Source organism: Acanthopagrus latus, chromosome 12 (assembly GCF_904848185.1).
Source record: "Acanthopagrus latus isolate v.2019 chromosome 12, fAcaLat1.1, whole genome shotgun sequence".
In the NCBI taxonomy this organism is placed as follows: Eukaryota; Metazoa; Chordata; class Actinopteri; order Spariformes; family Sparidae; genus Acanthopagrus; species Acanthopagrus latus.
The window spans coordinates 12,769,514-12,786,022 of record NC_051050.1 but is presented as its reverse complement, the minus strand read 5'-3'; the positions used below and the strand labels follow the sequence as shown (position 1 = coordinate 12,786,022).

General features: G+C 41.7%; 1 protein-coding gene across 2 annotated transcripts; it reads right to left on the bottom strand.

The window, feature by feature from the left end:
* Nucleotides 1-2,404: 2,404 nt before the first annotated feature.
* Nucleotides 2,405-16,362, bottom strand: rbm18 (RNA binding motif protein 18). 2 transcript variants are annotated; one of them, XM_037117261.1, is made up of 6 exons: nt 16,154-16,362; nt 15,102-15,215; nt 9,771-9,897; nt 8,454-8,540; nt 4,977-5,077; nt 2,405-3,714 (listed from the first exon to the last, which is right to left on the bottom strand). In XM_037117261.1, the coding sequence occupies exons 2-6, from the start codon at nt 15,206-15,208 to the stop codon at nt 3,531-3,533; spliced, it is 606 nt and encodes a 201-aa protein (XP_036973156.1). In that variant the 5' UTR covers nt 15,209-15,215; nt 16,154-16,362; the 3' UTR covers nt 2,405-3,530. The 2 variants fall into 2 exon arrangements, with proteins under 2 accessions (XP_036973156.1, XP_036973157.1); XM_037117262.1 differs by having other exon boundaries at nt 8,460-8,540.
* Between the last annotated feature and the right edge of the window lie 147 nt (nt 16,363-16,509).

Here is a 16,509-nt window from a genome sequence, read left to right as displayed (position 1 = left end):
ATATTTCTTCCTTTGCCCGGTTTCAACCCCCCCCCCCCCTCCTCTCTCTCTCTCTCTCTCTCTCTCCACTTTTGGGGAAGGAGTCTGACTACAGGAAGTGAATCAAATTGAGGGGTTGGCAGCTTTTGCTCCGAGGCTTCATAGGTGCAGTCAGACCGAGTGCAGTCGACGAGAGAGCGACGGGCAAGGAGCAGTGCGTGAGTGAGTGCGTGAGTGAGTGAGTGAGTGAGTGCGTGCGCGTGTGTGCGGAGCCGCAGTGAGAGTTTGCGGGGCTCTCCGGCCTGCCTGCCATGTTACAGTTAAAGAAAAGGGGGAGGAGGAGAGGGGGAAGAAAAGAGTCTCATGTGCGTGAGAAGGGTGGACACACTCTGGAGCAGTCCTGACAGAAACTCACTCAAACTCTGGCGGCGTGTGTTTGATATCACAGACAATTCTGTATATATATCAGCCGCCAGAGAAATGTAAATTATAGTTATTCATATAATTGCCATTTATGAGATACCAGAAATACTGAGCTCCCGCTGACGTATAGGCTGAACACGCAATCATGAACCCATATACCCGGGCTTATACAGAGAGCTTTTTTTTTTTTTTTTTTTTTTTTTTTAAATGTATTCATCAGAATAAATCCTCGTCTCATACATGTGTTGGTTCATTCATACGCGAGAAAGTCAGCACAATGCGTTTATTCGGATTTCACAGTGCATTTAATTAATTTGAAATGTTTCCAATCCCACGCACTTTAAAAGCCATTAACCTCATGACTCACTGTGTCGTTTTTAATAATAACAAATTAATTCAATGCCATGATTTTACGTTTTTTTCACATATGTATTTTATAAAAATCATTTTTTTGTGTGTGTGTTTTTGCTTTTGATAATTGCTATAATTCTAATTATTTAAATTAAGGCCACGTGTGTTGACTAAGATTAAATCGTAACACAATAACTGTATGGTTAATAACTGCACATTTGAGATTTACATGGAAAATACACAGCAACAACAAAAATACGCAGTATTTACAGTTTTTTTAAAAATGAATTGATATTTCTTTTTTTTTTAAATGTAAGTCTTTCTAGGCAATTATAACCAAAATATAAGAATTACTTAAAAAATGCTAAAGCAATAGGCCTATGCTATTAAGTAATCAACTTATTTATGTATTGGCACAAACGGTAGAGGAGCTGATGCAGATGAAATGCTTTTTAAAAATAGAATAAATCACGGGATGATTTAAGGAAGAGGAAGCCTCATAATTACAGGATCTGTGTGAGGCGCGCACACACACCGGCTCGGATCGACGCACCAATCAGACAGAGATCCCACAGTTATCAGTAAATGTATAGTTCAGGAACGAGCCAATCAGAATAACCCGGCTCTAGAATAATAGAAATATAGTAATAAAACCCTCCGAATCCCAAATAAGAAAAAAATATTCGAATGATTTAATCAATTGGAAATATTATTTTTTTAAACGAATAGTGCTTTTTATTGAAAACAGATAAATACATTAAAACATTTCAAATGAGTAATTTGTTTGATCTGAAGGAAATCAGCATGAACTCTGCAGTCAGGTGAGCGATTCGACAATAAAGGCATTTTTTAAAAAACGAAAAGAAGGAAAGACAGAAAGAAGAAGAATCTTGGTGATGTCAAGAGGTAGGATTTGGTTTCTTCAGTGCGCACGTTCATCTCATCTTGTACGATTAGCCCGCCGCTCTCCATCTCCACACAGGCGGGTTAAACATTCTCACTAGACTCTTAAAATCACTGGCTCTGTAAAGGAACTTTGGTTGGTAAATTCTCTCTTCACGCAGAAGATCTCCAGATGATGATTCCACCAAACACGTTGCCTCGAAAATGTTTTTTTTTTTTTTTTTCCCCCTCACCTGCAGGAAACAACTCCCATCACATCACAGCTGTTGTGCTGCACTGATCACACACACATAAATCAATTTTAGAATGGCTTCCATGTTCGCCCTCTTTATGCAAAAGGTCTACAGCATATTAAATTGATTTAAAGCACAAAAGGAAAAACCCTGCTGTGATGGCCAGGATCATCAGGTGACAGACAAACATTGTGACATCAGAGCGGTCAGCACTGACAATTGTGGTAAATCTCCCTGTTTTTTGAAAACTTATGTGATATTTCAGAGCCGCATTTTTTTTAAATTTTTTTTTTTTGCTTGTTTTAAACCAGATAATAATGGAGATAATAGCTGTGCTGGATAATGGTGGATTTGCTCTCTAGTGAGTCGTCCTTTAAATCTTCCATTAATGACATACAGATGGTTGACCAAACCCAGCACCACTGTATCAGCAGAAACCATGTGAACCGAGAGCACGTTTGAGTCGTGTAGTTCAGGAGCGATGTCGACAATCCACAACAACACACTGGCACATGTGATATTGAATTGCCTTTAATTGAAAAAAACTCAAAATCGAAGACTGTGGCAAGGGGGAAATACCCAAAAAACTCTACACGGCACAAAAAAAGTCAGTAAAAAGGATTTGGACTGCAGTCGTATAAAAAATTTAATCCAAGGAGAGAGCAGGGAGAGGAAAAAAGGCAAACTGTTAGGAAAACACACCACACAAAAATACTGCAGCTTACAGTATGTGTCGCTGAGCGGCCTGTGGCTTCTCGTTTTAATACAAACCTGGTACTAATCTGTATTTCTCCCTCCTTGTCGAATGCTTTAAAGCTGCACTGTGTAGTTTTGGGGAAGAAATGTTATCAGAAGAGAAAAAAAAGATTGTTGTCTGATTTTTTTTATGCTTAAACAAACTCTTTATTTTCATGGCTGAATAAACTGGATAATCAAACTGTCAAAAGACATAAGGGTATGACACTTTGTTTATATGTGGCGGACCCTGCCACCTTTCTGTTCCAAAACAGTGTTCTGCAGACCTTATTTTCTCAAACAGCTTGTTTATTCAGTTGTGGAGAAAAGAACTATTTCTGAGTTTGTATTATGACCTGATTAATATTGCAAATATTAAACATCCAACTTTGGATTTACTTCCCAAATACTACACAGTAACCCTTTAATGAAAGAGACAAAAATTGTACTTCACTTAAATAACAGCCTGAAATCAAAAACACGTCAAAAACAGGAAGAGGATCAGCATTTAGACTCTGTAATAATAACTATAATTTGTCTTTCCAAGCATCTGTGTGTCATGTGACTCATTGGGTTCACCTGCATTCGATCTCAAAAAAAAAAAAAAAAAAAGTGAGAAAACAGCCTGATTGGGGATCCGACCTGCTCAACAGTCAGGTGAGGAGCACACGTTAAAACAAAAATAACTGAACCCAAATGAACTCAAATCCACTTTTTGTCCGTGATTGCTGCGATTGCTCTCGAAGAGTTCTCAAAGTACTATGAACAGCTTTCAAAACAACTATTCCCCGGATAGGATGTGTATAGTCTTTATAGTATCTAGAGTAGAGTCTGTTTGTGGGTGGGTGGGTTCTCAAGGTGGGGGGGAAGGAGGAGGGTGAGGGCTCCTCATTCTGGGAGGATGGGTCATCTCCTAAACTTGCGGAAGGGCCTGCTCTGGTTATTGTGGTGTGATTTAGAGTAGGGCTCCCAGCGCTTCCTCTCTGGCGGCTTGTTGTAAACGTAGGCCGACGGGCCCGAGTAGTCATCATCTGGATTCTCCTCCATCATCTGGAGCTTGGCCTCGATGGCGCGGATCTTAGCACTCGTGCTGGACAGGAGAGGGGAGAGGAGCAAAATAAGAGAAGAGGAAATGTTAGCAGCAAGGCTGAGGGGGGGAAAAATACCAGCGTCGGTGAACTGAGTGATGGACAGATCTCAGCTCTGGCTGAGGGGGAAAAGAAGAGCGGGCATTAGTGCTCCTAGAAACGAGGAGAAGACGGAGGAGGAAAAAAAAAATGGCGCGCAAGACGGGGATAAGCATTTGTAGAGGGAAACTTGCGTTTGAAAACGGTGGAACTGAATTTGAAGGAGCGAGTGACAGATGTTTGCAGGAAAATTGCAATGCATGTGGGAAGAAGAGCAACAAAAAGAGGAGGCATCAGTGGTAAACGGGAGGGAAGAGTGTTTACATATCCTCTCGTGGGCTGCGTGGGGAGTGATTTTAACGTCAGAGTGTTTTCCTCTGAAGACCCCTGGCAGCTGATAACTTGCTCCATGCCTCGGATTGTCACAGTGAGAGCTGATACGAGAGCACAAGAGGCCTTTTACCGACTTAACAGCTCTCTTTTTTTTTTTTTTTTCCACTGCCGCACTCTTACAGTGTGTATACGTGAATGTAGGCTGCACAAGCGTAGCCACAGCAATGGATCATGTTAGAACTTCAACACTTCCACACAGGCGTTTTCTCTCAACCAAAGTCCAGTTGTACTCGGATGAACTCAACTCGAACTGCGGTTAGTGGTGACAAGCAACAAGCCCACACGCTCTCCTACGATACCTCCTGGACCGAGCTCCAGTTAAAAAGGAGGATTTGTTAAGGCAGCACTTGAAAAAGCACTAAAGTGACTGTTCTAACTCAGCTGGCTGAATCTGAAAACGCCTTTTTAATGTGGCAACAGCGTTTTTAGATAAATTCTTAAGATCTAATCTAGTAACCTGGTTTGTTACACAGAACCATTTGGGAAATACAGTTGACAGGTGATTGGACAAACCATCCGTCTTATCACTGTCCATTATGGGCAACCTTCAACTCATCAGATCAAGAAGAAGTGCAAAAACATGTTTTCTAGAAATTCAACAATGACCCTAACCCCTAACCCTAACCCTAACCCACTTCTAAGATTAAAACTGATGCTATAGCAACACCTACGCTGACCTCTCATAAAGCCGCCATATAGTCCAAACTATACAATCCCCACAACTTCCAGTTGTCCTTGACTGGACGCCGATTGGTCTGAACCGCTGTGGTTTGCTTCAAAAATGTCTGAGTAACAACCGGGGAAGATGTCACTGTGTGCGTCTGGTACCAACCTGAGGTGGTTGGTAGTTACGGCTCCGTCCTCCGTGGCGCCGCTGGATGACGGTTCCAGGCTCGGCGGCATCGTCTTGTCGTTGCGGAAACCTTCGAACCTCTGTGGATGGGACACGTGGCCCGAAAACAACATGATGCACACAAACAGTGATGGACAGACAGATGGAGAGAGACGAAAGGGGTAAAATAACAGGTAGAAGCCAGAAAAGACCCTCGTACGGGGAACAGACACACGGATAGTCACAGAATATGAAAGATACAGAGAAGTCCTTGTTCAGATTATGTCATGTCCAAATATGTGTAAGGATAACAAAGATACCGTTTGTCGGCATAATCACACTTTAGCGCCAGGTTTGAACAGGACCACATAACAAGAATAGGATAATGAGAAGACAGAGAAGAGAAAAAAAACTCCCATCAACCAGACACTCAGAAACCCTCAGACTGTCCTAATAAACACTGAGAGCAGTTCTGTGGAGAGCCAACCCCAGCTTCCTCCCACAAACATCAACATTATTAAACTCTAAGTATTGATTTTGTTTGTGTCTGGTCAAACAGCCAGTAACCAAGCAGGACTACGTGCACGGCTCACAATCACACCCTAAGGCACGAGGGAGGATAAAGAAGGAGCAGCTGGAGAGCAACAACGTCTGCACTCATTCCTCTTTCAAAACCACCTTCCAAACATCTCCACCAGCCCCCAACACAGAACTCTTGAAACCTGCGAAGAAAAAAAAAAAGAAAAAGACAAAAAACGAAACAAAAGTCACGTACATGATGGAGACAAGGAAAAAAACCCCAACGACTTGGTGCTGCAGCAGCAGCCGCTTGCAGGAACAGAGCCTAGAGAGGGATCAGTTGCTACGAGTGGCACTGGATCAAGATAAGTTACGTAAATGCACCAAAGCGCACACATGTTCTTACATACCGTCCCGAGAAATAAATAACATGTATAGCCAAGAATAGGTCTAACACAATGACCATTCCACCAGCCAGGACCCTTCCCTTCCACCTATTCCTTAAGGCATGTGGCTGGAATGCATATAGATCGACAAAGAGCCAAGGAGGCCATAGTGAATCTGTACACAATCCAAAACTAACATTGTGGAATTTGGGACGGGAGGCATTAAAGTTTTAACGTCTCTAGTTGTTTGGTTTTGTTTTGAATTTTAATTATTTAAGATACTGAAGCATTAAGAGCTTTGTGAAGGATTGAAATATGTGTCATCAGTTATAGATCTGAGGATGTGGGACCAAATAGATAAAGTCACGGCCAAAGTGTGTATTGATAAATACAGAAAGATACCGTAATTATTTAGGACACTATTGTTTAACGGTCTAAAAAGTCAATTTGGACAGCGATGGAAGTTTGTGAGGAGTTTTTCGGGGGGGACCGTTCAATAAACGTTCATCAAAGTCATTTCCTCTCTTTCAAAGCGACGTAATAAAGTCAAGATGTACGCCTGGATGTGAGACAACAACTTCCAACACCGACGGTCTCTGACTCATTTATCCCAGCACGTCAGTTCTGGGTCGGAAATCAGCGAAGACAGGCTCCTTATAAAAAAAAAAATAAATCACATTCTACAGGACCTGAGCTGAACCCATTGGGTGGAAAATTGCTTAAGTTTCACTTGTGTAATTAAGATTGTAAAAAAAAAAAAAATAGTCAAAGTATCAGGTTGGCAGCACCAGCTTCAGTGAGCTGTAGGTGTATTTAACCAAGCATACTATATGAGCCTGTTGAGACCAGGTATTAACATCCATCCTGGGTGGTATGATCACAAGTACAGGTGCACCCAAGATGCATCGGGGACACATTAAGATCTGATTACTCGGACCACATTCGGAGGTGGTCTGGAACGCATACGGCCACACACTCATTTTAATTTGGTTTACTGTAATGCAAATGATGTGTTATGTGAGGCGTCTAACCTGCTAAGAAAAGCTGCAGATGTTTGTGAACACACTGAACCAATAACAGCAATAACATCAAACTGTCCATGATAAATTATTAATTATAAAGGCTTTCTGGTCAGTTTGACTCATGTGATACATTAAGTTCTTTTATTCCTTTGTGTAAAAAATCGTGTCAGCTCGTCTCAGCCAGTTGGCTACTACTGTTGGTCCGCCAGATCACAACAACAACACATGTTTGGCCTTTGAAACAGAAAGATCTACGTGCTTATTTGCATGCAGAGGGATGAAGAGAGATCCGATCACAAGTGGTCACTCGAGATGCGTGCCAGTGCCAGGTGTTAACTGACAAACTTAGAAGGTGGATGTTAACGCGAGGGAATTGGGTTTTTAATCTCTAAACTTTTTACCCCCCCCGCTACTCAGCTGTGTTTCGGACAATGCGAAGATAATTCTGATTGCACGTCATGGGACGAAATTATGCATCTCAAAATTAATCTTCTTCAGGCCAGAGAGGTCGGCGGTTGGTTCACAGCGAGCGGCTCGACAGCAGGCCGGTTGGGGAGAATTCCTGTGGAGCAGCTTCGTTTGTACCTGGCTGATGTGGTGACGGCGTCAAATTAACCATCTGCGCGCTTTAAAATTAAGGCAGAATCCCAAACTGCAGCAGTGACTTTCACACCCAAACTGACTTTTGTGCTACTAGTTGGAGGGTACCACGTAACTAGAATCTTTGGCGTCAGATATGTTTCATGGAGATTGAAATTGTAGAATCTGAACAAAGTCTACACGTAAGTGTATGCGACGGGCATGCACAAGGAGTTATATTATCAATTGATTAATATAATTAACATAAGAATTGAACATTTGGGATATAAACACCTACATTATTTAGGTTTATAATGGTATCAATAACAAAAGCTATTTCTGGTTGATTGAGCCCAGTTACAATGAATCTGTGAGCGGATCTATCCTACAACATGTTGTCTTAGAGGCAGCAGCGTTGACCTTGACCTCCCTCCACTATGCCTTCTGTGTGTATGTGTGTGTGCAGGGCGTGATTCGTCTCTATACAGGATATCCCTTCACCCATTGCCAGTAGGCTGTCTATTGTTAAGAGACAGGCATAGGTTGTGCTGGGATCCCGCTGCTCTCAGCCACTAACCACCGCAGTAGTAAAAGGAAAATGAAGAGTAACACATGATAAAATCTTTTACCACGACAGACTGAAACTGCCCTTCATCCTAAGAATTATTTATTATTTCTCAACTTTTTTTGGCCTCGTTTCTGCCTTAAGCATTAGCGACATTTGTTCCTGTGGCAAATACCCCAACTGAGGCCAAAGAGCGTCTACAGAAAGTTTCTAAAACCTGACTAATGTCTTATTCAGAAAATGCGACACTCTGAATAAGGCCTAATTCTGAATATCCAAGCAGGATCTGCTGTTTACACAACTTCAAACAAATTCCATATATTGTCATAAATTGGAACAATGGTGGAATATTAGTGTGCATATAACATATGTTAAATATCAAGTGCTTTCAAAGTTTGACACTTACCCTCACCTGTGCGTGCGCCCAGCGCACCACTAGCTTCTTGGACAAAGCTAGCTTCCCATTTAAACACTGAATCGCCCTCTCTGCCTCCTGCAGACAGTCCCGTACACACACACGCACACACACACGCACGCACATGGACACACACACACACACACAGAGGAGACAAAAGAGGAGGAAAAGATTTTTTACAGTTATGATTAAAAATCAGCTTTGATTATTGCAACCAAGTCATTAAATAATTAGCCTTCACAATAGAGAGATGTCAGAAACAATAATAGATAATGATGTGCCACTCTGCCTCCAGATAGACCGTAAGTGACGTACGTACGTGTGTGTGTGTGTGTGTGTGTGTGAGAGAGAGAGAGAGAAAGAGAGGCAGTGCAAGATAATGCAGTTTTGTCTAATCAAGCAAGCAAGTGGCTTTGATGTTGAATTATATTAATAAAGTACTTTTTCTGTGTGTGTATGTGAGTGTCTAAGTGTGCATGAGTGTGTAAGATAAACACACACTTCCTCTGTATAATCCTTTTGGGAGGGCTTCATATCCCACTGATAGACACTAGCTGTGAAACTAGATGCTTATCACGATCCCCAGACTCACTCCAAAACAAATACTGCCTGCTGAACCTGTGAGCGGGTTCTTTTTAAGTGCCTTTTTTTTTTTTTTTTTTTTTTGAAAAACAGTCCACTTCAGTGAGACACACAGTCAGGTCCCAACTGCTCCAAGATGTCAAATAAAGCTCTATTAGTCCATTTGAGATAAAGGGACTTGCTGCCAATAATACATTTTGCATTATATTGTCATTGAAAAGTCTGTATTGACCTAATATTAATGATGTTGCAGGTGATGCAGGCACATTGTGGAATTAGGATTGTATTAATTAAAACGAGAAATGTTGTGATCTTTGTTAAGACTTCATCGCAAAATTATTTTGGCACACATACTGCGATATTTTGGGGTTTTTTGCGGAAAAACACATAAGCGTTACTAGAAAACTAAGCATTTCACACATCTGACTTTGCACCGTCATTCTGTGAAAAAATAAAATAATCAGTTATCAGCCATCATGATAAGTATATAGGTATAGGTATAGGTATATTAATATATTAATTTCAATATGATAGATTGTTCTCTGCAATTAGGTGAGGAAAAAAATATGGGCATGTATCAGCACCAGCGTCATCAGTGAGTTAGAAATTGTTGGCAAATTGGATATGGTCAAAAATCCGATACTGGGCATCCCTACAAAAATACATTCTGTGGAAAAAGAAAAAATAATCATATAAATCTTAACATAAACATCATCTTGCATTTACCTCTCTGGTGTTGAAGTTGACGAAGCAGTAGCCTCGGGGCTGTCCCTCCAAAGGCCCAGACTTATGAAACAGGAAGTCAAACTGTTTCACATTGCCAAACTTCTCCAGCAGCTTCACCAGGTGATACCTGCCAAGAGAGGGATCATGTGAAAGAGAGCACAAAGGAGAAGAACTGAGGGTCAGATGAAGAGGAATAATACTTATGTAAAGTATTCTTAAATAAAGACGGAGGGAACCCATTTTTATTTAGTCAACTCATCAGACCGACTGTTATCCATGATGGTCAACAAAAAATGCACTACAAAGTATACTGTAGGTCAAATCTATGAAGCAGACACATAGATCTTTCTATACACTGTATGTCCCATTGTACAGTCTGTGAATCTGTCATTCTGGGATAATGAGAACGACAGCTTTCTCTTCGTGACACCTTTTTAGCAGCAGACCAGCTGGTGTGGCAGCCCAGAGACAGTAAATCTCTCATTGAGACAATGCTGAGGATACAGTAGCAGGACAATGAGGGAATAAAAAAGAGGAAGCCTCAAATCCCCCTGAGCGCCGAGCTGTGCATAAACAACATCCACTGACTGTGTGAGGCTGCCTGGGACTGTGGAGCTGCAAATGAACATAGATATGTGGTCACTGTAGAGCTATGCAGTGCTGCGAGGATTTGGAGGTTTGCGTGTCACTGACCAGCGGCAGCCATGGGAAAAAGACTTGTTCTGACAGTGTGGAAACGAGCAACGGGTTCAGGGTCACCTGTAGACTACAGTCGCTGTTGTATTACTGTAAACGCTCAGGTGCTGATTGAATGTTTCCAACACATGCTGAGTAGCAGGTGCTTTTCCACTTCATGAACTGTCAGAGCTCTTGATTTGAAAGGTGCACTATTCTTTTTTTTTTTTTAAGTGCAGGATAAGGGATTGTTTGAGTTTTCACTGTTGATAAAAGCTGCAACAATTAATTGATTAGTTGTCTATTCAATTAACTATTCAATTAATTGGCAACTATTTTGGTAATCGATTAATCAGTTTGAGTTATTCTTAGTTATTCTTTGAGTTAAAAAAAAGTCAAAATACTCTGATTCCAGCTACTAAAATTAGATATTTTATTTTGCTCGCTTTACTTCCCTTCGACAGTAATCTGAATATCTTTGGGTAAACAAGACTTTTGAGGACACCATCTTGAGACATTTTTCACAATTTTCTGACATTTTATAGCTCAGACAGCTAATTGATTAATCAAGAAGTTAATCAAATGATTAATCAACAATGAAAAATGATGGTTAGCTGCAGCCCTATTGTTGCCAAATGTCACAGTTATTTCAGATGAATTGTTTGATCTGTAATCTGTTAAAAAAGTAGTGAAAAATGACCATCATAATTACCCAGGAGCCAAAAGTGGAAATATTCAAATTACTAGTTTGGTCTGAATTTAAACATTCACCTCGGATAGTCATTTTACTGTCAAAGAATAGTGTTGATCCAGCAAATATTCACATTTGAGGAGCAAACATTTGGCACTTGTGCTCAAACAAATTACTGAATTGATAAATACATTTTCAAAATTGGCAACTGTTCCTGGTATTATTCTTCCACAGAATTTTGTAAACAAGTTGCTGATGTATCCCATTATGAATGTTCCTCAATTAATTCACGTAACTAAAAAGGACATGATTTATTTGACACATGTGGCAACAGGCTTTTTTTTTTTTTTTTTCACAGCACACATTTGGCCATTCGTCGTAGGAGAAGCACAGGTGTTTTTAATATCACTACCGATGACTGTGTTCTATTCAAGTGGCCCAGCGAGACGTGACAGTGAGCCAGCAGGCACAACAGCAATGGCATTCCGTAAACATTCATTTTATGATTTAAATCTGTGCTTAGCTGTGCTAGTGTGACACATCAACACGCCCTCTATTAAAGTGTATTAAACCGTAAACATCAACAACAAAATCCAAAAACAAAAGAAAGCCAACAGGCAGCTTCCTGTGTTTTTTGTTTCGGTGCCTGTACCTGCATGTGTGACGGTCCAGGCCTCGCGGTGACCTCAGGTGTTCTGTACAATTGTTCGAGAGGAATCAACGCTTCATCCTTTTATTGTTTCGATTGTTTTTTTGTTTTTTTAATATCCTGAGGTCAGTTATGTGTGTTCGCGCGTGTCACCGTGAAGACGGCCGTATGACGTTAATGTGCAAGCGCGCGTTTACGCGTAATGAATAGACCTCGACATGGGACGCAGAGAGGGTGAAGTGTGGGTTTAAGCTACAGATTGTACTAATAATGTCTTCCACCCCTCTATGACTCCCTCGAGGGCTTCAGGCCAGAGAGAATTTCTGTTTTTCCCAGACAACACCCTGCGAGGCTCCCATGTCTAGCATGTGGCTCCTTTACAAAGAAAGCCCTCCATTAAGAAATAATTACCTGCATGTACTTTTCTGCACTCTTATACTCAAACAGTTTGCCTTCTCACTTCAAGCTGACCGGAATATTAGAAAAGCAGTCATTTAAGTCAAACACAGGTACTAAAAAAAGTCAGAAAGCACTAAATATCACACCGCTATATGTTCACATAACTGCATACTATGTTTGTCCATGTGTATTTATGTGAGAGACGTCAAATGAATGAGACTCTAAGAACATTTCTGGATGCTAGCGCTGAGCCACAATGGACCAACTACTCCAGGGGGCTGTAAAAACTGCCGGAGGAAGAGGGGGAGAGGGGTGGGAGGAAAGGGAGGGAAAGGTGGGGGGCAGACGGAGAGCAAAGTTCAGAGAGGGGATGTTGATAGCAAGGTGAAAGGTAGAGGAAAGCCAAAAGACAAGAGGAGGTGAGAAAGCCAGGTAGGAAAGATACAAGAGTTATAGGAAGGAAAGAAGAGGAAGGAAGGAGGGAAGGAAGAGGGGGGGAGATGTGAGTCCACTCCAGAAAAAGATGAGACAAAAGGTTCAGGCCAGAAAAGTGCAGACAAGAGGGGAAAAACTTTAGAGGAGGAGGAGGAGAGGGAAGATTTTGACATTCTGGCACGGCAGCTATCTGCAATATCATCATATTTTCTTTTCATATTAATCTGCATTAAAACGGCAATTTTACCGTAAGTTCTTTAATACAAAAAAACACGACAACTTCCAGGTACGCCACTTAAAATGTGGCAAGAGGGCCAGAGAGAAAGAGGAAGACGGTGATGGATTACCACTAATGAGAAATTCCCTTCCCGAGCAGCCAAAAGCAAAAAAAACATGAACGTGTGTTGAAAGCTCCAGTTACACCTGCTGCGTGAGCAAGGTAATGGAAAGAAGAAAAAACCTGACTGGATATGATTTAGGATGCTCATCTAAGCTCTGAGATCATTTCAGAGTCCGACTAATTCCCGGTCCTTTGACGGGCAGGCTTAACGTCTTTACCGAGCATTTAAAGGGGCTCTAGCTAGAGGATTGCAGTTTTCTCATAACAACGTTTCTGAAATGGGAGGAAATGATTTTGCAACAGAAGCTTCAGAAGACTTGAGATCAGTCATAACCATTACCACACATACACACTGATGCCAAAATGCATCTTTCTGACACATTACATAAAGTCAAACAGCGAGCCTTCTTACCTCACCACTATCTAATATCTCACCAAAATACTGAAACAACAAACACTGCCAAACCTGACAATATCAGAACTCTAAAACGTTGCCATTCCGCCATTCAATACTGCAAAGTACAAAAGAAACCATTGATCAAATCCCAGTAGAGGTCGACTCATAGTGGAATCTTAAGGGCTGATGTAATAATGATCAATCTGTTGATATTATCAGGGGATAATCACATGTGCAGGACTCTCAGATGATCAGTTATGGCTATTGCGACCATGCTTACAGGCAAAACACAGACGGCATGCTTTCAGCAGAGGAGCAGTTACCCTCTGTCTGACATATCAATTATGCCACACTATGACCAACAGCCTTATCATGCTCATCATCAACAAATAAAACTCTCATCCGAAGTTAACATGGTATAAACACTGTTTATATTACCATAACCAAAACTTATGTAAGCAATTTGATGTCTTAATAAGGTTTTAAAAAAGCACATTAAAAATGTAAGTACTTACTTAGTAAGTATGAATTTAGTGTCACATACTCATGTTTAGCACCTTGCATTTGGGGTCTGCATTCCTCCTCTGCACTGGGTTTTGGTTCAGCTTACCAGGACAAACAGAGGGAATACTGCGTTCGTACGCTACGCAGCAGCTAATTAATCTTCCCAATCAGCACCAGGGGCCACGGGCATTTCTCTTGTTTTTCCTCCATGCTGTGAAGCAGTGGGCTATTTAAGGAGAAGTAGAGCAGAGCAGGGGAAGGGGAAGGAAATGCCTGTCTAGACGCCCACCAGAGCTGCAGCCCATACACTCTCCAGCAGCCCCCACACATGGCACACCAACACACCCCCCACCCCAAAGAACTACCTTCTCTCCATCACAACATATAGCAGGGGTCACATTCAGAGTTCCAAGGATTGAAACACTCAACACACTCAACTGCACACGCATCCCTAGACACAAATGCAACAAGGGGACGACGGTTTCATGTGTGTAAAGTGAGCAGTTACGCACAGAGACACCTCATTGTGTTGAAGTCGGCACCACTACCAGCTGCCACCGACACTTCAACTGTGTACTTAAACATCTGTACACACACACACACACACACACACACACACACACACACACACACACACACTCTCTCTCTCTCAGACACACACACACAGCTCCAGGTTGACACAGAGAGTAAACAGGGCAGGTGAGTGAGGAATGATGGCAGCTCCTTAGCAGAGCAGGTCTCCACGCCTCGCTGCCTCTCTTTCACACACCCAGCCCCGTCTGCTCAGTCTCAGCATGCGACAAACACACACTACGCACACAGATAATCAATCATTTATGCACACACAATGCATAGCCTCTCTATGAGGCAGAGCCAGGCAAGTTGAGAAGCAATGCCTCAAATCCAACACTTGACTGCTGCTAAAATCAAATACTGATCTTGTTTTTCACACTTTTTCAGCTGGCTGGAGATATGTATCCGTTTGGTGAACTCTGATTTTCATTCAAATAAAAATTAATCTCTTAAAATATGTCAACTAAAATGTCTCACAGGTCGTTTCAGCTCCGATCTCAGCTGAAACATACATATGACCAACAAGCTTGCTTTGTTTACCCAACAAGTGCACACTCAGTATGAAGTCAAAGTCTGCAAAATAACAGAAATAAAATGCCGAGGGGAGCATCTTTCAAAGATATGAGGGGGAAAATGCGGGCCACACTGAAACCTGGTAGTGGACTCACTCTGTAATTTTGGGATCGATGTTGCCTATCCACAAGCGATTTCCGTCATGGGCCACATTCTCTGAAATGATGGAGGCATTTTCCACTGTCCCTGCTGCAGACGACATGTGTACTCTGTGGGAGGCAGGAACAGAAGACAGGGAATGAAAAAGCAGAGATGAGTTAATGTTTGGGTCAACTATAAACCACTGGGATTGTTTTGAGCTCAGTGGCAGCACACTTGTAAAAGTGTGCCTCTTTGAACACTGTGTGACTAACATGATTATCAAAAAGCATCTGGAACATCAAAAACATCGGATCACCCATTTCACCTACTGTATTACTTTTACTACATCAAGACATTAAATTCTCAGTCTGTGCGGAGACTCTTAATCTATGCTTCATAATCACACAGCTAACCCTACATAAGTATGTAGCCCAAACACCAACTGTAGGAGGTGAAAGCAGTGGTTCAATAAAGTAAACCTGTCATAATCATTTCTCAGTTCACTTAGCCAGATTGCTTTCTTGCTTTTCTGTTTTTACAACAAACGGATTGACCAAAATGTCAAAATGTGCCATATTACAAAGGTCATTATAGATATCATTCATCTGTGCATGCATTTATGAAGCAGTGACGGTGGAGGTGGTCACAACACTTTGATAAGCAGTCACAGTGTCAGCAAACAGTCAAAATACGACTGGTATATAAAATGTCTAATTATTTTGAACAGAAACAGAAAAATGTTGAGGGCAAGTTACATTTTTTACGGTGTCAGTTAAACACGAGTCTTGTAAAAACTAGAAAAAATAAAGGTTGAGGTTAAGGTTGAGTTGCTACCAATTAACATTAGCTTAGCTAACCGCAGGTTGATCGATTGACTATCCTCGTCCCGTTACTGTTTGCTGGTTACAATCGATCGCGGAAGGTTAAATTAACATCGGCCATCCAGTTGGTGAGATGTTCAGCTGAGATTAGCCAAGTCTTTCCACTAAACGGTTAATAGTCCGTTTCAGACGAGCGGTGGTTTGCTAGCAGTTAGCTAGCTGAGATAGTAGCATTATCACTTTACCTCCTCGGTCTGTAAAACCTCCTCTTCAATAGCGTCTGAAGTCTTCGACTTTATTTGCTACGAATCCCACTTTCGGGACGATTCTGTTACGTCAAAACGTAATACCGATCATATTTAGCAATTCTTATATTTTCTATCTATAAAACTGACCAGACTAGCTAGCTCGAAGGATAAACAGTCGCCTTGCTACCGCCTGACAACAAAGGCGCAGGGTGATGGTGTAGTTTGTTTAACTGGCAGTGGAATCGAGAGGGGGCACTCGTTTTGAAGTTTGGTCTCTCCCGCATCTCGCTCCTCACTGCTGTGAGCCAGCCGCTTTTGACGCTTCAGGCAGGGAACCCCGCCCACTCGGGGTA